Source organism: Rattus rattus, chromosome 12 (assembly GCF_011064425.1).
Source record: "Rattus rattus isolate New Zealand chromosome 12, Rrattus_CSIRO_v1, whole genome shotgun sequence".
NCBI classification, from domain to species: Eukaryota; Metazoa; Chordata; class Mammalia; order Rodentia; family Muridae; genus Rattus; species Rattus rattus.
The window spans coordinates 4,432,339-4,453,758 of NC_046165.1; the positions used below are offsets into that span (position 1 = coordinate 4,432,339).

Consider the following 21,420-nt stretch of genomic DNA (forward strand, 5'->3'; position numbering starts at 1 on the left):
CTTTAATCTGATTTTGGTGGGAGAAGTTTGTAGACTCCATGTAGGGGCCAGTGGAGGTGGTGTAATGTTATGTAAATGGAACCAGGCACTGGAACAGCAGCCTGGTGTTTGTGTCAGCTCTGCCACCTTGGAAAGTCACTTCTCATTATCGTGGCGGGGGCCTCAGTTTTCTCATTTGTAAAACAGTCCACTGGATGAGGAATTCATGAAGACCCTTTTGCCCATGAGACCCTGTGGTTACCAGATGGTCTCTAGCGAGTGGTAGGCTGAGGGATGCTAGCCCCTCCTCTTGTCACTCATTGGCTTAGAAATGGAGGGCAAGCACCCCAGATAAGTTGTGAACTTGGTGAGAGTGGAGAAGGATGGAGAGAGAGAGAATGGATATAAAGATACGAGTAGAAGATTGCTTTCATTTGAGTAGCCTTAGCCTTTTTAGTGCTCTGAATAGAAGCAGGAAGAAAATGGTTAGTATTTACTGGAATTTATGTTTTTAGGTCATTGAGTGTTAAGGACAAATTTCAATTATCTCATATAAAGAAAAATCTTGCTTACATAAACTGCTTTACCGGGCTTGCGTAAATAGAAGAGACCCAAAGCTTTAACCTGCTCCCTGTCTCTCAAGCTAAATCCCACCAAACACTTGGCTCTAGAATGCTAACTGCCTTTAGCTCTCAAAGCCAGGTAGCCATGGCTGTGGTGGGCCAGCCTGTATTTGCACCTTCTAAATGCAAACTAGATGCCACCAAACAGCTTAAAGAAATGAGAAGAAAGCACATGACCAGAAGGACACAGGACACAGACGTGGAGAGTAAGGGCACGTACCTGTGGGAATGAACGCCGTGTGTTGCTGCAACTGCGCACTGGTCAAAGCCTGCTGGTAGTGCAAGACGCTGGGGTTGAAGACCGTGCTGGCTCCGTTGCTTTTTTCAAGTGCTTGTCTCTTTGGTAAAGGGTGAAGAGCACCAGGAGGGAAGGCCTGGAAGGGAAGAATTCGATAAGATGTGTCCAACTTAACGCAAGGGTGGGCTCCAGGTCCACAGAGATCACCAAGTGCAACATTCTTTCTTTCTTTCCTTTCTCTCTTTAAAAAACCACAGCTAAGGAGATGCCTCTGCCATGCACCTTAATTTAAACAGCGGCAATGTCGAATGAGTGAGAGTTTGTTATTGAGAGCGGAAGCATGAATTCTGTAACCCAAAAAACAGTAGCATCTCAACTAAGGAAAAGAAAAGCTATCAAGCAACAACAATGGAAAAAAATGGCTTCAGCTTTTTTTTTTTAAACGGGTTAAACTACACTAAGGGGGAAAAAGGAACATTTGCGTTATTATTAATATCTATTCTTTAACTGAATGGCAGTTTCTTGAATTTAAAGGTTAATAAGAATTACAATGAGCATTTCTCTGAGCCACATAATTTAAATTTGCTTCACTCCTTTTGGAAAAGGTATTAAAATTTTGTTAGATTTAATATTTATTTCCCAGATTACATATGCAAATGAGATGACTAAACACCTTATTGAAATCCTCCACTTTAAAATTAATAATAATGATTGGCTGCAACCAGTATTTTACATACAAATCTCAGCTGGTTCTCTGAAAAGCTACATGCAAAGCGAAAGGTGAAAGGTCAAAGTACCAGGTCTACAGTTGCTTCGAGAGGTCGCTTCAGTGCTTTGGCAGTCGACTGAGTCTTTTAATAACAGGCAGCGAGCACATGATGGCAGTGGGCCAATGGGATTCAAGCGAATTAACATACAGGTAAACAGCAAGCAGAGGTGCATCATGGGAACGGCATTGCATTGTGGATAGGTGAGAAGGAAAAAAATATTCTGAATGCAATATACAACGTACAAAACACTAGGCATGCACAACAACAAAAATGTTCTCTAAAGAAATGAATATTACACCTTAAATTAGTATCGAAGCAAAAAATGCATCTACTGTACCTTAGTTAAAAGCATATAAGAGAGTAAAATATAGATGTTTGAAATTCAGGAAAGTTAATTAAAACAGCAGCTTGCATACACACCATAAGCACTTTTTTTTTATATTGCTTCAGGGGGCGGGGAGGGGGGGATGCAAAACTTTTAAGGACCATAGGGCGGAAGAACATCTGATAAGTTAGTTCCGATATAACATAATCAAGTTATAAAGAAATCAAGTGCATCCCAATTGAAAAAAAATCTTCATTTAGCTATGCTTTGATTCAGATGAACCTAACAAAATGAAGTGGCAAACTGAGACAAAAATATTCAGGCAAAAAATATTCAAACACAAGGTTATTTACGCAAAAAAACTGTTTGGGTTTGGGTCGTTATTTTTTGGCTGAATCACACGGGAAATTGCCTCAGTTCCTGTCTTCATTCTGCTAGGGTGGGTCTCAGCATGTGGGTGAAGGTCCCAGACCTCAGACAATTAATTTGAATTTAAACAGGAACTTTCCCAACTGTTCACTTGTACTCTGCTTCATTTCTAAATACTAACTTATCATCCGTTCTGTTTCTGCTACATTTGAAATGATAATTTATTTCAAACAACTTACCGGATTATTCTAAGAAAATACCCTTTTAAAAGGCATTTCACATCCTTGGGTATTAAAATGATTTCTCTTTAGCAATACTATCTGTACTTTTAGCTACGATCAGGGGTTATCAGGTTGGTGACAAGTGGGGCTTTCACTAGAATAAGCAGCTAAAATAGCAGGGACCGAATGGCCTTCAGACAAGCAGAACGCTGCCTTCAGACAAGCAGAACGCTGCCTTCAGACAAGCAGAATGCTGCCTTCAGACAAGCGGAACGCTGCCTTCAGCTTACAACCATACATCTGGGAAGATAGCTTCATTTAAACAACCAAGGTAGTATTGGATATGGATTTAGACCTCAATGGAAAAAACAAAAACAAAAACCAAAAAACCAAAAAATCTCTTCTTTCTGGCTGTTAAAAAGTGGAAAGAGTCTATGATTGGATCCTGTGAGAATAAAGAAGCCCAGGAAGCAGCTTCAGTGCAAACGGGAACAATGACCATCCCCCTTATGGTTAGCACAATAGGTAAATCCCCAAGGTCTGTCTGATAAAATTCAGTCTCACGTTCTGTGGGAGAACGATGGTGTTGGAATCGAAAGGAGATGGTGCTTTGCCCTCAAGGCGGGAACAGTTAATGCCATTCTCCTTGGCAAGTGTCGGTTGCTCAGCATCCCATGATTCGGGATTTAAAAAGGTGAGAGAAGATCGCTTAGGAGGATGGAACTTTGAGAAAGAGACTAGCAGTAAGGTGAAAGGAGCTGCAGCAGAGAATCCCCAACAGGGAGTAGAATGCTCTAGAAGGCAGCTTGGACAAAGGTCATCGAATGATAGATTGAGCAAAGAAAACGGAATATTGAAAACAAAAACAGCCCCAAACTCTTTTGTTTTTGAGACAAAGTCTCACTCTTTAGTCCAGACTGGCCTTGAACTCACAGCAATTCTCCTGCACCAGCCCTCCAGAATGCTAGGATTACAAGCATGGGCCACAGTGCCAAGCAACTCCTGGATATTATTAAATGTAAGTTCAATAAACTTCCATGATTCCATTTCAATCTTTCCTCCCTGTACAGCTTCACAGTGTTAACTGATGCAGGGTCTGCTTTACTGTGTGCGTGTGTGTGTGTGTGTGTGTGCCCACGCACGCATCTCTACACATAGGCAAGGTGGCGGGTGTGTGGCCGATAGAGGATGACTCGGGGAGACACTCAGCCTTCCACGGTGTGGGTCCTGGGGATTGACCTGGGGTCATCAGGAGTAAGTGGCTGCTCACTGGGCCTTCCCGCTGGCCCTCACAGGCTTGTGTTTTTTTGAGCCCCAGCTAGTCGTGGTTCACTGAAGAGGGCCCCACGGCTGCTCTCGCAGAGTACCCAGAATGCTCATCAGGTGGCAGAGTCCAAAGTCTGTCCTTAACTTTCCGTCTCAAGGCTCCCACTTCTCCAGCCCTTGGGATTTTGGAAACGAATTTCCTGATGGGTGGGTCTTTTCTGACTTGCCTTCTGGAAGAGTCTCCAAGGCTGGTACACGGGAGGGAATGCAGTTTTGACACAACAGAGCATCCTTCAGTGAGTTCTCCAGGCAGGGTAAGTAATGCTAAGAATCCCTTTTTACGGCTGTCATACGGATGCCTAATGGTCTGGGTTTTCTTTTGGGTTGTCAAAACCTAATTTTTACACTTTAGAGTGACTCAGGAAGCTAGTGTAACGTGAGAACAGCGACATTTCTCCCTTTCCCACTGCACGGTATATTTCTATTATTAGATACAGTTTTCTTCTAAGATGCATTGAGGTTGTGAAGTATGAAGGGTTTCATACATAATACATGTATGTATTTAATACATATACATACATATTAATTAAGCATTTTAATTACATCTGGCACACACAGAGACTATTTTAAAGACGTCTGTGTAGGTGTATAATGATGTCACCACAGGCTTGCTGGTACACAGCTACCGCCACAGGTGAGAATGTCTGCACTGAATGTTCACCCACAGAGAGCGCACCAACCCTGAGGCTCAGCCTGCAGCTCAGGGTAGGAGCAGCCCCTGTGTGTGTGTGTGTGTGTGTGTGTGTGTGTGTGTGTGTGTGTGTGTGTGTGTTAGAGTCTGTTTGGCAATTTAACCGTAGCTCTACTGCATGCCAGATACTTGGTCTTGTTTCTTGCTGGTCTTTTCTCCTTCACTGGTCCTCTGAGGCCTCGGTCTGAGTGGATGGACAGAAGTGATGGATGGACAGAAGTGACTCTACGAGAGGCTGAGATCTCTTTTTCACAGTCAAGGCACCGTCACACTGCAGGTCAAGGTGAGAACAACCATCCTGGCCAGCATAGAGGCGAGGACAGAAGAGGTCAGGGAGCCAGGGGAAACAATCAGAAGACCTGGTTTATGGTCTTAAAGGGAGGCAGGCAGAAGCGTGCGCTCGGAGTTCCGGCGAGTGCTTTCCGGAACAATGGAAACTTCTGTGGCAGACGGCAGCCCGTCCCGTTTCCTTTCACAAACCAGTTCCATCTTGGTTTATGTGAACAAAGAGTGCACGTGAAGATCAAACGCCCTTTGTGTTAAAGCCAACGAAGGGCGCAGCTCCGAGGCACTCATTCTCACCTCTGAAAACTTCTCGAGAGAGATGCTCATATTTTAAGAGGTGTTATGAGAGAATAAGGCTCAAATGGAGACAAATGCGTCTTCTTTTCAAGAGTCGGAGCTTTAAATTCTTTCTTAGTGCCTGACCGTCTAAAGTAAGGTGGGAAATCCCTGGACAATAACAAGAGCCTACATCATGGAAGTGTGCTGTCCTGGCTAAGGAAGCCAGATGAGCAGAATGTTAACATTTTCAGCTGCACCCAGTTCTCCATCCGTCCCTCTAAATAAGGAAATAGGATAATAGTCTTTCTGCGGGTGTTCTGTGTAATCTTGCCTGTAAGGTTCATCAAACTGTACCTAGGCTGGTTTTCAAACGAGCCCCTCCCATTAACTAGAAAGACATGACAGGTTCCGCAATCTTCCCATCACTGTCACAAAGGTGCTGGCATTGTTCTGAAACTACATCGATTTCCGTCGCCTCCCGAAGATGCTCCGAAATCCCGTGACTGCTCAGCACTCCAAATTTGGGCACAGTGTAACAATCCAAGAAACTATGGTAACTGACTCTCGCAGCACCACTGCAGTAACCCCCCTGCATTCTGATGAGCTTACGTGAGAATGTGGAGGCGGGCCTGTGGCAGAGCGAGCTCGCTGCAGCCTCACACCGTGAGGCTTTGGGTAAATGGACACTTCTGTCAGGTCTCCACCACCCCGCGTCGCCCACCATGGACGTAGATCCGCACACTGCCCCGTCAGGACTGGATTTGGTATTGATTGTGTGCATTGGAACTCCGACTTCTAGCACGTATAACCACAGCGTGACAGAGTCAGGGCTGAGCACGACAGTCGCCGTGACTACCGTGATTTTAATCTCCACAGATATTTGAGTGAGAGGGACAAATGTTTCCTTATTCATCTCCAGAGCTAATCACGTCTCAGGCTGAAAGACGGCCACTGTGACCCAGGGCAATCAGTTCCTATCACTTTGACCGTCCAGATATAGCCATGAAGGTGACAAGTGGCAATGATTTTCCCTCTTAATTAGAGCCTTTGTTGAAAACATTGTTTTCTCTCTCATCAGGTGTAAGAATGTGTCCCTACAGATCACTGTGCCATGGGGAGAGGTTGGCCTATGAGAGTAGAAATGACGTGCAGAGGGGGATGGAAGGGAGAAAGGGGAGACCGGCCTGGTAACTGTCCCCAACAGGTCCCAAGCCCTGTCTTTCTCTCTTTCTTGAAAGTGTTATGATACACAAAAGTCAACTTGGCCAGTTAAGCTATCGTCTCAATAGCAGAGTCCTGGTTAGGTCAGGAAGTGTCCTAAGTTCCTAGTGTAGCTTATAAAATGAATTTGGCTCCGTGTGTACAGGAACGGAGAGACTCAGTGTACTGCCTGAAAACTTAGAAAGGACCCAAGACACTAGAGAGATACAGTCTGAACCACGTGCAGTGCCCATGGAGAGCAGAAGAGGGCTCTGGGTGCCCTAGTACCAGAATTAGAGATGGTTGTGAATCACATGGGTGCTAGGAATAGAACTTGGGTCCTCTGGAAGAGCAGCCAGTGGTCTTAACCACTGAGCCATCTCTCCAGCACCTAGACTATGCTTTTAGGTCCCTTCCGTCTCTGAAGTCCTATCTCGGGAGGATTGGCCTTGGTGTCCTTCCTTCTCCCCTGAGCCCACCACACTGTGTCCGTGCTGACAAGCACAGTTGTTTACTCTTGGAGGGCAAAGCAACCAGCCTCATCCATTCACTCCACCCAGCAGGTGCTTGAGGGCTGGCAGGCCCTAAATGGGTTCTGTGAGTGGATGTGATGTGCCCACTGTACATTTAAAGACTTCTGATGAGCGGGATGTCTTGCTTTAAAGTGAACTCATTAGAAATGTCTGCAGCCTAGCGCCCTGGCTCTCAGCTGTTGGGTGTGCACTCTAGTTGAGTTGCCCTGAAGATTCAGAGGGCCTGGGCCTGGTGCACTTCACCGAGCTGCTTTGGGGTTAGGCATCAATGGTAGATCCTTCCCAAACCATTCAGTTGATTCCTAAATGTAGCCAAACTTGAGGGGCGGTTGGACACATGATTCTCAAACGTCAACGTGCATGCCAAACACCTAGGAGGTTTCAAATGTTATGTGTATGTGTGTGTCTGTGTCTGCATTTGCTAAGAGTCGGATCCCCCTGGAGCTGGAGTACAGCTATTGTGAGCACCTGATGTGGGTGGTGATGGACGCCAACTGCAGTCCTCCCAAAGACTGTCCACACTTAACCACTGAGCTATCGTTCCAGTCCCTAACAGGGTATTATTTTTTAAAAATTAAACTTCTGATCCTGAGACTCTGGGTGAGCCTTAAGATTCTGGAGTCCTCATAGGCTCCCAGGAGGTCAAAATGACAATGATTCCTGTGGCCAAGGGGCAGCTGGAGGCTGTGAGATTCAGGAGCAGAATTGGTTCCCGAGGGACAGTGAGGAGAATTAAAGGGCTAGCCTGGGTTATATGTCTTTTAGTTCTTTTTTTTTTTTTTTTTTTTTAGCGCCAGCTAGCTCAATTCCATTTTCATCCTTTCCTGAGTTGCTGCTGCGCTTGAAATCTCTGAGCTGTTGGCAGGCTGCACAGTCAGGGGACAGTGGGAGGAGAAGCTACCGAATGACAGGGTCACTAGTTGCTATGCATTTCTGAGGGTCACCCCTGGGACTGACTTCAGCAGTAGGCTGTATCACTTGCTTTGTCTGCTCTCCTGAGTTCCTGCCAGTCTTCGGGTTCACTTCAAGGCCCAGGATGCCAGTAATGATTGGGGAGGCTCAGAGACCAGATTGCAGAGGGGACAGAGTTCCACAGCCTGGGTTCCCTGCACCTTGGGGATTTAGTTATTGTGAAGGGAAGGAAGGGCAAAACAGAACAAAACAAGAAGGGGTGGGGGATGACAACAGAGCTTAGGCAGCGGAGCAGCGGGAATGGCAGCCTTGTCTCCCAGCTGTCCGAGGCACAGCTCCTTCCCACCCGCAAGCACCACCCGCGGCCTGGGAGGCGCAGCGGTGCGGGCAGGGCCGGCGCACTTACCATGACTGTGGCCGCGGCCGCGGCTGCCTGGGCGGCCACCGCGGCCTGGTTGGCTTGGTGCTGCGCAGCTTTGATTTTGGCCTGCAAGTGTGCAGGAGGGTGAAAATATTTGCATTTCTCCCTCATGCAACGCCCCTTTATGTAATCCATACAAACGGTTACGGTGTTGTCGTTTGTGTCGATCATGGTGCTGTCTGCCGGGTGTGCAAAGCGGCAGTCTGTCTCTCCCCGGGCACAGTTTCCTCGCTGGAACTCCCTGCATACCTGAGACAACAGGAAAGAGCAGAGAGCTGCAGAAGAAAGCCTGTGGTCACCGCACCAACGAGGGGGAGGTGGGCAGAGGACCAGGAGGAGGGGGGGAGGGGGAGAGAAGGAGGAGGAGGGAGAGGAGGATCAGGAGGACTGGGGGGCAGGAGGAGGAGGGGAAGAGGAGGAGGAGAAAGAGGAGGAGGATCAGAAGGAGGAGGAGGATAAGGAGACTTCCCTTCATGGTGTCTTTAGGTTCCAAAGGTAAAACTGTTATGATCTAGAACCCAAGTTACTGGAATTGCTAAAGAATTAATTTGGGTTTTGTCTTGCCCCCCCCCCCTTTCTAGGGTAAAAATTGAAATGGAGAAATTAATCTGAAACCTGTTCTTTTCCTAAAAGGGCAAAGAAATAATAACTGAACAAAGCTACCACTGTTTCTTCAAGGTATAGCATATTTGTTTCCATTACTACTTACGCTTTTGAATGCAACAGTTTTACAACAGGTGCATATATGTACCTATCAAGTAGCACACACATCTGTGTGTGTGTGTGTGTGTGTGTGTGCGCGCGCGCGCATGTCATGTCTGTCTATCAGTCAATCAATGAAGCAATCATCTACTTACTGTCATCCTGCCCTCCTTTTTACTATGCTTATGTGGTCACAGTTATGTAATTCACACACACTTTCTTTTTATTTACTTTTCATTCTCTCCCCTCCCCTCCTTCCTCCTTTCGTCCCTTCAGGTTCTCTCTAGTCCCTCTATCTACGTCTTACAATGCGCTCTCCCCCTCCTCAGACAGTACCTCTGGGGAGCTCTATGTTCCTGGTACAGAAGGCTGGTTAGCCTGTACACCAAGCTACCACAGTCTAGACAGTTCTGAGGAAATGCCCATCTGTTCACCTCCCTGAGGATGAGGGCAAAGCTCCTGACTGTGGAGATTCCTGCCCCCCACACCCCTACAAAGGTATCACAGGTAAAACCACCAATCTTAGGACATCACTAAGCACTTGTGACATCAGAACTTTCCTTTTAAACTCACTGTAGTATTTTTGATCGCTCGCAAAGAAGAAGAAAGGTAAAAAAAGAGAGGAATAGAGAGAAATGCAGAAAGAGAAAAAAAGAAAACAAACAGAAAGAACAGAGAAGTTAAAAACGTTGATGTCAAACAACTGAACTTCTCTATCCTCTGAAACCTATAGTGAGCCAAGATTTTACTACACAGATGCATTCCGTAGACATCAAGAGTACTCTTCATTCTAGACCTTATGAAGTAAGAAAAGCCTACTTATATTACTTATGTAATTCATCCCTGCTATAAATATCAGCAGGAAGGAGCTCAAAGAATTGTGAAATCGCTTCTCCTGGGCTCCAGTCCCACAGCCAGTAAGTGTAAGCATTGGTTTTTTTCCTGGTCACCAGCGATGTTGCTGAAGGGACAGAGATAGGAAGCTCAAGTCTGTGAAAGCCAGTCATTTCCAAGAAAGTATTTCACTGACCTGTGGCCAAGCTAGGTTGACAGGTGAGTATAGGTTGAATCTCAGAGTCGTCCCCAATTTCTTTCTGTCCAATGTCTCACCACCAGTCACAAACATTTCTAAACTAAAATCTACTCAGATAGTCACCTAGATTCTAGTTTTGCTCATTCTGTCTTTCAACAGAATCTCAGAGAGCCAAGGTTAACTCTGGAGTCACCACGTAGCAGAGGCTGGCCTTGAACTGCCAATTCACAGGCCTCTTCTTCCCAGGCGCTGGATCACCACATCCAGGGTTATCAAAGCTCTGAGTCCTGACTATCTGACCCTGTCAGGTATAGCTGGAGTTCACAGATGTTCTGTGTGCAGCGGATGTCCTTCCTGGTATGTACTGGACAGACTGATCTGTTAAGGTCATCTTTGAGTCACAGGTACCTTGTCTACCAATCCTGTAGAAAAGGCCTTTAGTTCCCAACCTTTCTCATTGTATTTGGTTTTTGCTGTCATATCCTGAGCACCTAAGCTCCCTCAGCCCCAGCAGGAGGAGGCCAAAACACTCTCAGGACAGATCTCAGTAGCCCTAGGCTAGCCTAAAGTCTCCCAAACATTAGTGACCAATTTAAGTTCTCTCCATCGACAGATCCATATACTTTGGGTAAACTAAGTGAGAAGATGTAGTTCTGAAGATATTTGCAGTTTGGCATCCTAAATTCTAAAGCATTTGCCAGGGGCTAGGCAGTAAACATTTCTTGCCCCCAAGATATACTTGGTTAGTTTTTAAATGAATGCACACTGGAAGAAGATCCCTTAACAGGTCTGTATTCTAAGCTTACAGAAATTACCTAACAATTCTAATCAATAACGGAATGGAAGGAAGCCTTTCAGAAATCTATCAGAATCTTCCATAACCATATGGAATGCCCCACTGTCGGGCACCGGGATAGTGGAGCAAGACCAGTAGGAAAACCCTTGGCCCTGATTAAAGAAAAATTTATTCAACCACGTCTGGGAGGATTTGCCTGATCCAAATGTAAAAGTGGATGTGTAAAAATATACGCACTGAATCCTTTTGAATATCAGAGGACATCCGGATTTACTTTAAAGGCAACATATCAATAACCACATTGACTCGGGCTACACTTTCTCCTACTTACCAATAAAGCCTTTAAGACACAGGACAGCATCCACACCTCATTCATAGAACTGCCAGGGGCTCAAATCCTATTCACTTTGAGCGCCCCATCTTCCTGACCTGTTGGGGTTCTGACCATTTCCCGGACTTCCAGAGTCCACTAAACGCCATTGCTGCTGTGCACAGCACTTAAGACCAAGAGCCAGCTCTGTGGCTTACATCCTGGTGACGTCCATATTCTATCAGGGTCTCACTCTGTAGCCCACAGAGACCATGCACTGCTCTGTAGTCTGCTCTGGCCTTCAACTCCCTGGTCTTGTGGCTAGAGACACAAGCCACCATGTCTAGCTTAATATTTTATCCTTATATATAAAACCCAAGCAGCTGACTTTTGCTTATATTGTTCTTTGCCTCTGGGCTAATTTCCTTTATATGGGGCATTCATTTTACAGCACAGAATCACAAATACATGGGGTTGCAGCAGCGTGTGCTCGAACATGGGCTTTTCTGCAGGATGAAGTTATTTCACGAGCATTCATGCACTCTCATAGACACATACTTCTATCGTCTAACGCACCTCCAAACACAAACATAATTGAAATACCTCCAGTTTATCGGTCCTGAGAAGTTTCTGAGTTGCAGTTGAGCCCGGGACAGTGACCGGCGGACTTCCGGGAACAATGACAGGTGTGGTGGGTAGAACCTCTGTTGGGACTAACCCCACTCCAGGGGTGACAGGCGCTAAGTAAGGAGCAAAGCTAATGGCCGCATTTGTCCCTATGGTGGGACCTACAGGAAAAGTGGGCTGTCAAAGGAAAACAACACAGGAAAAACTCTCTTAGTATAAAACTTACCAGCGAGTGTCATTTGAACAAGAATTCACACAGTCATTAGTAAACGCTATCTGAGAGAAATTAATCCACTGCCTAGAACACCCTTTGTGTCAGTTTTACAATTGAACTTTGAATTGCAAATTTCAAGTAATCACACCCTTTTTTCTTTTGTTCTTCAAAAGTTTAAAACATCAGAGATCCTCCCCTGCCCAGACCTTACAAACATATAGGAGAACATCAGAGAAATCCAATGCCCAGGAACGGGTTAAACAGATTCTTCCTGTGAAATGGTCTCAACAACTGAAAATACTAATTTCCACCCAAATTGCCTATCATTCCAAACTACTGGGTGCTCTAACCCAGAGGCAGGAAGACCCACAGAACATAGGCTGGTCACTCTATGCATTTTCCTATAGGTCTCTACAAGGCACATGGGTAAAACACCCCTTGATTATAGCTGATATTCAATTTGGCCAAATTCACATGTTTTCAAGCAGTAGAGCTTCCTCAGGGTTTATTTTGTTCAGATATACCGACATGTTTCAGTCTTTCATCACTATCATGTGCACCCCCAACTCATAGGAAGCTTTCATGTGGACCTACTATGTGCTGCTCTGCCCTATGTGTCAATATATCCTTTCATTCTTGAAAGGTTGAATGGGAGAGCTTGCGATTTCAACTGATCAGTTTTGCCCATGACTGCTAAAATTCAGTTTTTTCCTGGTCACACAATCAGAAAAGCCACAACAAGCACATCTGGACCCTAGTTAAATGAGCTTTCCATCACTACAGTCCTGCTAAAAATAATCATACCTTGGGTCGATAGAATAATTATTTTTAAGAGTTTCATCTAATCAGTATCTAAATGAGACTGCCTTTCAGAAAAGATACTGTGTTCACTTAGACGACAAACCTTGTTTCACATTTATTTATTTAAACAACGTCTCAATAGACAGTCCAGGATAGACCGTAGTAGCTAGTTATACAGCTCATGCTGGCGCTAAATTTAGCAACCCTCCGGCCTCAGCCTTCCTTCTTCGGAGTGCTGGGATTCTGGGAGTGCAGGTCCTGCATTTTTACCACTGTTAACATGGTTTCTAAAGATGTTTCCAAGAATAAACTGTACACTGAACAGATCCTAACAGCTCAACTGAACAGGTCCTAACAGCTCGTATTTCTTCACTTGGTTTTCATTTATAGGGTTTTGTTTTTCTCTTTATTTGAAGGCTTGACCCTAAGGTCTCATACAAGACGGCAAGAGAGAGCTCTTCCACTGAGTTCTGTCCCCAGGTTTACACACAATCCTTAACCTATTTGTTTTCACAATGAGTTTTTAAATATGCCCAGTCACATCTTCATGTAACTTTCTAGCACTGAGCTACGCCACTGCCATGTGTCATAATATTTCTCTGTTTTTACATCGAGGGTGATGTTCGTGTTGTCTGTTTAGACTCCAGATGAGTTGTTTAACACAGGGAAGCTGACAGTCTGCATTAGTAATGGGCTTCCCTTTAGGACAACAGAGCAATGTCTCTTATGAATGACCACACTCGGAAGCAGCAAATTGTCCATAGTTTGTGCAGAGATTTCTAGAGAAGCTGCCAGATCTTCACAGACGTGGCCGAGAGCAGAAGGTAACTCCAGTGGACTTGGGGGAAAGCTGGATAGCCATGAGGACCCTCATGTCCTTATGGTTCAGAGATAATGTCTGCCACGAATGCCATGCACTGGAAAGGGATAGCGGTTTGATATGTTTTCTTCCCTGACTTTCTACAAATTTTTCCATGGATGTGATCTGTTACCCACTAGAGTCCTAATTATAGAAATCTGTGGCTTTTCAGTAACTGTCACTTTGGTAATTCAGTACTATTGAAAAAAATCAAGTAACTCAATAGTATAAGGACCACGTTATGCTAGGATTAAAAATATCAACCTTGAAAGGCCCACACACATCAGTCTTTCAATGGACCCATTGTATTTGAACTGCCTTGGGTTGGGATGGATTTTTAAAGTGGTAAATGCTGGTGCAATAAATAAGTCTTGGCAGGAACCTTGAAATTCTCATTTAAAAGACTTAGTATGTGAGGAGTGTGTGACTAAATTTGGGGACCACTCATAAATGAGAAATAAAAATGGTGTTATATTTGTGCCACACGATTCAATTCAGAGAGGAATTAACAAAGCAAGTATTTAGAAAAGAGACCTTCCAGGCACATCCCCAATTGGATTTTATGGATGTAAAGATTTCTTATTTTTGTAATTACCCTATTTATTTATTTACATACATGTGTGCATGTGCCTGTGCCTGTGTGTGCCATGTGTGTTTAAAGGTGCCCACTAGGCCAGCAAGGGAATCAGATCCCTAGAACTCCAGTACCCACAGTTGCAAGCTGCCCAACATGGATGCTAAGAAAGAAGCTTGGGTCCTTTGGGAAAGCGGCAAGAACTTTTAACTGCTGAACCATCTCTCTATTCCTCTCTTTCTTTCTTTTTGTTTTTTTTTTCTTTTTTTTTTTTTTTAAGTGCATGCAGATTCCCAACCCTCTCTTCCAACAGATGAACATGGTGGTGTCACATTGATCCTTGGCTATCTGTGAGGCCCTCAAGATGTATTTTCCAGGGCTGGAGAGATGGCTCAGCGGTTAAGAGCACTGACTGCTCTTCCAGAGGTCCTGAGTTCAAATCCCAGCAACCACATGGTGGCTCACAACCATCTGTAATGAGATCTGATGCCCTCTTCTGATGTGTCTGAAGACAGCTACAGTGTACTTATATATAATAAATAAATAAATCTTTAAATAAAAAAAAGATGTATTTTCCAAAATTCCTTTTGATACCAACAAATTTATTCCGACAAAAAGCTAGATTGGGCCTTCAAACCTAAATTGGTGGTTCACCTTCTATAAGGTCCTGAACTGTATTCTGTATGCATTGTGAATGTCAGAACTGTATTCAGTATGCATCACGGATGTCAGCAGTAGCGTTTCACTAAGACACAGTGCCTTTAAAACAACAACATAGAGAGAACTATGTTCAACCTAGACCTTTCCCACTTAGTTATTTCCTGAAGAGGAAATTAACTTCTTTGGATTTTAAGTTTTCTCAGCTGCAACGGACAAGAACAATCACCTGAAAGATAAGCTTAAACAAATGTCTCTTTGTCTTCTATTCCCCACTGTCCAAACTCCACCAGTAGCGCCCTCACTAGCAACATAGTCACCCCGTTACAGTCTTCGCCTCAAGGTGATGTTGGTCTAGCATGAGCACAATCGGCACAGCCATGCACGCAACAAATATAAAACATGGAATTTAACTGCAGAAAATATCCTGTCTGCAAAATGTATGCTGGAAAAATACTTCACGCCATGGGAGACTCCGATGTTTAAAGTCCACAGGCCTCATGACGACAGACTCAGTTAGGCATTAGACGGTTATCTTTTTTACACAGAGATTTTCACTGAAGTTGCCAAGTGAGAACGCTCTTAGGGTCATTTGCTGAGATGCGTGTTCTCTACTAGTAGTGTGACAGACCATAATAGGTTGCATCTGTGAACGATTCTCGAAAGTTCAAAGCATTGTCACACATGTCGTCTTTAGCCTTCCCAAACTAATCCACGAGAAGCCGGCATAGCAGGGGAATTGCAGCTTGCAGGCGAGAGCTGGTCAAAGGGCAGCTCCTGAAAGGGAAAATCAAAGCAAAGGCTCCTGGACTCCTGGCTCCCAGTGAGGGCTGCCAGACACTCTGGTGCTGTCTACAGATCGTGTCCGTCATCTCTTAGAACACAGGATGGAGGGAGGGCCTGGAAGCGGCACAGCTCATCCACATGTCTTTGGAGCATAGACGGAGAACACCATATGTCCTTCCACTGGCTCAGGTCTTCCTTCTATGGATGGGATATGTCAGCCTGCCCTGATCAGTTGTATCAGTTCTTGCTGCCTAGGAAGAGCAGCTCTGGATTAATCCTCATTTTAATCTGGAAGAGATCCTGGATTAATATGAGACACCCGGGGTTACACTTATATCAGCCACAGATCATGGTGTCTGAGATCAGTTTTCCATGGGCAGCTGAGACATGAGGATCTCGGCCAGGCTAAAGGACTCCACTCTTAGAGGCACACCAGCTCCAGCCTTGATGACAAGCTTCTAGTATTTGCACGGCGTTGCTACCAAGGGGTCTAAGACACTGTCCATTTGATGTCTGTCAGCTCTCAGTGCTAAATCGCTGATGAAGAGGCCCAAGGGCAAGATCCACAGATTTCTTGAAGAAAATCCCTTCCGAAGGGCTGGTCTTCTTACCTCCTCCCCACCCTCCCTCTACACTCCTGCTTTCCTCCCCTTTATTTTCCCAGCACCAGAGTTCTGACGTACACAGAGCTGGCAGAAAGCAGAATTCACAGGACTTTATGGGGCACAGTGACATGGGGGACATTTAAGGTCCTTCCATAGGTACTGGGGGGTGAACAAAAGGGAACACCAAGAAAAAAGTGTGGGGAAAAGAAAGGTGATGTAGGAGCAAAGGGTGGAGAGGGAATCTGCCAAAACGAAATGCAAAGGAAACACTGCTTTCTAAGGTAAAAGTGAAACCAAGGAACGTACAAGACCCTGTTTATGCTCTAAAAGACCCCGCCCCCCATGCTCACACAGGAGACCCTGGAGTTCAGCCACAGAAGAAATTAAGATTTGGATGAGGGTGGTCAGAAGTACAGAAGTGGGCAGTGTTGAAGGCAGACAGGGCGGGATCTTTGATGACCTGCGTGACAGAGTGTCTCACCCTGCTTGGCTCTGCTTGGCACTGCTGGTTGATGGTTCCAGTACCGAGATGGGAATGTAGTGGATTCAAGACTTGGGTCTTGAATATTTTCTTGCAAGAGAATTTGAGCTGAGGTTAGACAAAGACAGTCCTATGAACCTGGAGAGATGTTTGCACTAGGAACAAGCATTTGGGTTCCTAGCCCGAGGAAAAAAATGCATGGCTTTTCGGAATGGATTGGGTTACCAACCAGAAAGAGGGTAAATAGAAACATTCGCCTTGGAAACCAGAACATCAGAGTTGAGAAGCATGAACTCGGCGAAGGAAGACAAATGAGGCATCAGAGGAAGGGGAGTGTTCAACAGGAAGAGACCGTTCATTGGGCAGAGAGCTGCTAGGATGACCAACTCACGAACTTGGTCTGCAAGAGCACAGACCATAAGCCAGGTGGTTTCTACACACCTGAAGTTCATTTACACAGGTCTAGAGGCGGGGATATTTAAAGTGACGGTTCCAGCATATTAAATATATAATGAGGGAGGGTGCACCTGGTTCATATGACATTTTAAAGTCAGTCAGTCAGTCAGTCAGTCAGTCTGTCTGTCTCACCCCCCACACCCGCCCCTCACCCCTGTGTGTGCATGTATGGAGGTTAGAGGATACCTAGAGAGAGAATTAGTTCTCTCCTTCCACCATATGGGTGGGGTGCTGGGAATCCAACATCAAAGTCAGGCCCAGCATGACGGCAAACACCTTCCCCACTGAGCCATCTGGCTGGCTGGCTGCCAGTTGAAAGATGGTTGCTTCTGGCAAATCTCTAATGCCATCCGTTAGGGCTCCACCTTCCTCTCTGGTGGTTGGCCTTAGTTGTCAGTTCTACTAAGTGATGTCAACGAGTAATGAAACACACTGAGAGTCTGTAGCATGTTTCCAGAAAAGGCTGTTATGTGGGGCAGTGACTAGCCAGGGGTGAGGCACCTTCAGAGTGACACACCCCCCCCTCAAATGGGTGCTCCAGATAAAGAGAAGTCTGAATGAAGCAAAAGCTGGGCAGTGTGCACCCCTGAAGTCCCTGCCTTTCTGGGGATGTGTAGCACCACTGATGTAATTCTCCATTTACATCAGACCCTGGGGTCTTTTAACTTCTGACGTGAGTTAATGCCCATGGTTTGAGGGCGATTTAGGCTTTCATTGCCAGAGAGGACCTGCTCACCCTCCTGGACTTGGTGGGGACATGGATGCTGTTGAAGTTCCAACCCTACTCTGGAAGCTAATCTAATGGGTCCCTCTGCTCCTCTAGAGAGCTTCGCCTAATACAACTTCCAAATCAGGTCATGCGGAAGGGGTGGGGCTTCGACCTAGGGGGCTTGAGTAGTCCAGCATTCAGACCAACCAGAAGGACAGAAGTGACCAATGGCTTGGAAATATAGGGAGTACTGTGGAGAAACTTCAGTGGTATGAATTGGGGGATGGGTGGAAGACAGGAAAAAAGAATCCTTATCACTTAAAAGAAACTGAAGTTGGCAGGAGGCAAAATGGAGTGATTCTTGCTTCTTCGGTCACCGATTTACTTGTTGCTGAGTTGACTGCAGCTGCTGTACCGCACAACGACACTGATTTATCCTGTCATAATTCCGGAGGTGGGCTGGGCTGCGATCAAGGTACTGACGGGACTCTGGAAACTTTGGGGAGAATCCATTCCTTGTCTGTTTCATCTTCTGGTGGCTGCTGGGTCTTCTTGGCTTGTGATCACATCAAGTCTGGCTTTGTGGACATGTGGCCTTTCTGACCATGCTGACACTCCCTTTGCTCTTTGCCCTTTGCCAAACTCTTCTAAGGACACTCTGAGAGAATCTCGCCATCTGTAGACTCTAATCACAACTGCAAAGACCCTGTGTGTGTGTGTGTTCCTGTGTATGTGTTGGGGAGTTGTATGTGTGGTGTATGTGTGGTGTGTGCGCATGCTTGTGTGTGCACATGTATATGTGTATGTGTGTGTGCACTTATGTGTGCATGTGTGTGTATGTGTGTTTGTTTAAGCAATATGGACATGTACGGGAGGAAACAACTCTGAGGACCATTATTCAGTGAAATGACTAGGACACAAATTTATTTCTAAAATTTTGAAGAAATTTGTTGGTAGAGCAGTTGAATATTAGAATCAGCACATTCTGCACTTATACATCTTGAGATTTAAAAACCAATTTATTTTTTGTAATATTTGAAATATTTAATTCATGAATGTATTAAATTTGTAAAAAATGTATAAAAATACATAAAAATATAATGTTTAAATGGGCCATTCATTTTTCATAGAATGGTGGCTAACAACTTCTAACTAGTATTTGATGCAAAGACATAAGCATTACTTTCAAAAACGGTTCAACTAATATTTAATGACATGAATAGATTTTCCATATTGAAATGGACATAACCAAGTACCAGGGTCAATTTTTATTAGTTGCAAATAAACAGGAAGTGCCCAGTTTGAATGACGGAGATACATAACACCGTGTTGTCTTATCGACCAGGCTCATATTAAATTTATTGCCCTGGATGTTATTTAATATGTATAAGTACATTATTTTGACATTTAGGTAATTTAATAAAATAATGTATATGGGCACATCAAAAATGAATCATAAATTATGTATGTGTGCAGCTGTAGATAGAGCCTCTGAGATGCCTGGTGTCTGGATTAAACTGCACTTCGTGTCTGTCTGTCTGGGACATACTGTTGTCTGTCCATATGGGATGGCTTTTCCGGCCATGTGATGACTTCTTTGACACCCTCTTCGCTTCAGGCAACCTTTTCTTGTGTAATATCCTCCTGCCTCTGTCTGCCTTACTCAGCCCCGTTCATGCGTCCATTTATCTGAAAAGCCTCCGTCTGTCATATCTTGGGCTCATCTGCATCTTTTCCCACCCTTGGAAAAGCTGGATCCTGTTCAGTTTCTACCTGGAGGCTATCAGAACTGCTAAACTGTCTGGACTCTCTCCATCTTCCTGCCCATCCTCCCCTGCCCAACCCATCTCACGGGAACACAATAGAGAAAATGGAACTCACTAGTCTCTATCCCTTTTAATTTAGCTCTGCTCACTCACACAGACTTTTATTACAATGCAGACTGATTTTTATATAATAGCCTTTTGTGAAAATCTGCCCATTTGGCTTTTTTAAAAATTAGCTTGTTTTTGACAAATAATTCACATTGTAAATGAAACCCAGCAGAGTCAAATGCACATCTTTCTCCCCTCGGGCCTCAGTTCTAAAGCAATTTCTAGACCTTTAAGAGGTAGTCTCAAACACTGACATCAGGGAGAAGAGTATTGCACAATACATATTCATACACTCGACTCCCTGGGGCATCGACTCTCTGGTTCTTGCTGCTACCACACCCTTTTCAGGCTTGGGAGAGACAGGAGATGAAGGGACCAAGCTATTTCCTGGTATGCTGCTTGCTTGTGACATCCGTCCTTCCATAGCTGTCGCCCGCCTCCAGCTGGAGCATGCTGTGCAGAGCACCCAGGCTAATGATCTAGTTCAACTCATTAGCTATGTGATAGCGGAGAGCTCGTTTGTCTCCATGTTTCTCTTTCCTCCTCTTTAAAATGATGCCAGCGAACTACATAAAGTATCCACTACACCGCTATATACAGTATCCACTACACTGCTACATACAGGATCCACTACACTGCTACATAAAGTATCCACTACACGGCTACATAAAGTTTCCACTACACGGCTACATACAGTATCCACTACACTGCTACATACAGTATCCACTACACTGCTACATACAGTATCCACTACACGGCTACATACAGTATCCACTACACGGCTACATACAGTATCCACTACACGGCTACATACAGTATCCACTACACAGCTACATACAGTATCCACTACACTGCTACATAAAGTATCCACTACACAGCTACATAAAGTATCCACTACACTGTTACATATAGTATCTACTACACCGCTACATACAGTATCCACTACACCGCTACATATAGTATCCACTATACCACTACATAAAGTATCCACTACAAGGCTACATACAGGATCCATTACAGAGCTACATACAGTATCCACTACACAGCTACATAAAGTATCCACTACACCGCTAAACTTATTTTAGGTGTCACAACCTCTCCGCCCATAAACACTGCCAACTCTAAATAAAATGTGGACCAATTCCCACATGAAGATGGCTTAGACCACAGATAAGAAAGTGCTAGTGTGGTCTACACTTCCCAGATATGGGTTAGAGGTCGTCCTTGTGCTATCGGCACACATATACTTTTCCATTTAAATGAAGAGAAACAAGCCGTGAAAAACACAGTTTTCAGCATCCACTGAGCTTCAGAGCTAACTGCTCTAATCGTAACCATGATGATAGAGTAAGTGGAGGTCACTTTTGGTCACCATGGCTCTGTTGTACCAACCCTGCCGTCACCCAGCCCACCCTTAGAAGAGGCACACTCACCACAGGGTGGAGCGGTGTTCCTGGAAACATGAACTGCATCTGCTGGGCAAGCATCGCTGCTGCAGTTTTTTGCTGGATCAAATTGTTCCTCCCATTGATTTCTAGCTGAGTTTTTAGGTGTGTTGGAGGATGAAGATATTTGCAGTTCTCTCTTGAACAGCGGCCCTGCAAAATGGACAGTCTGGGATTAGGATTGCACTAGGGAGTCAGTGACTCCATTGTCAACAACATTACTTTCTTTCCTTAGGTTCCAAGTCAAGGGCGGTGTGTGTGTGTGTGTGTGTGTGTGTGTGTGTGTGTGTGTGTGTGTGTGCTCTCGCATGCACGTGTA

The 21,420-nt window shown here is 44.9% G+C and overlaps 1 protein-coding gene across 6 annotated transcripts in view; it reads right to left on the bottom strand.

Annotated features, from left to right (window-relative positions):
- The window catches only part of Mbnl2 (muscleblind like splicing regulator 2), a 159,705-nt gene that overhangs the window by 33,194 nt on the left and 105,091 nt on the right, over positions 1-21,420 (bottom strand). For 3 of the 6 annotated variants that reach the window (XM_032917745.1, XM_032917746.1, XM_032917747.1), the window contains exons 3-7: positions 21,090-21,254; positions 11,617-11,817; positions 8,158-8,421; positions 1,638-1,691; positions 823-976 (exon numbers count right to left, since the gene is read on the bottom strand). In XM_032917745.1, the coding sequence (XP_032773636.1) occupies positions 823-976; positions 1,638-1,691; positions 8,158-8,421; positions 11,617-11,817; positions 21,090-21,254 (838 nt within the window). The remainder of the gene's footprint in view (positions 1-822; positions 977-1,637; positions 1,692-8,157; positions 8,422-11,616; positions 11,818-21,089; positions 21,255-21,420) is intronic. The other 3 variants (XM_032917750.1, XM_032917748.1, XM_032917749.1) reach the window with 1 other exon arrangement.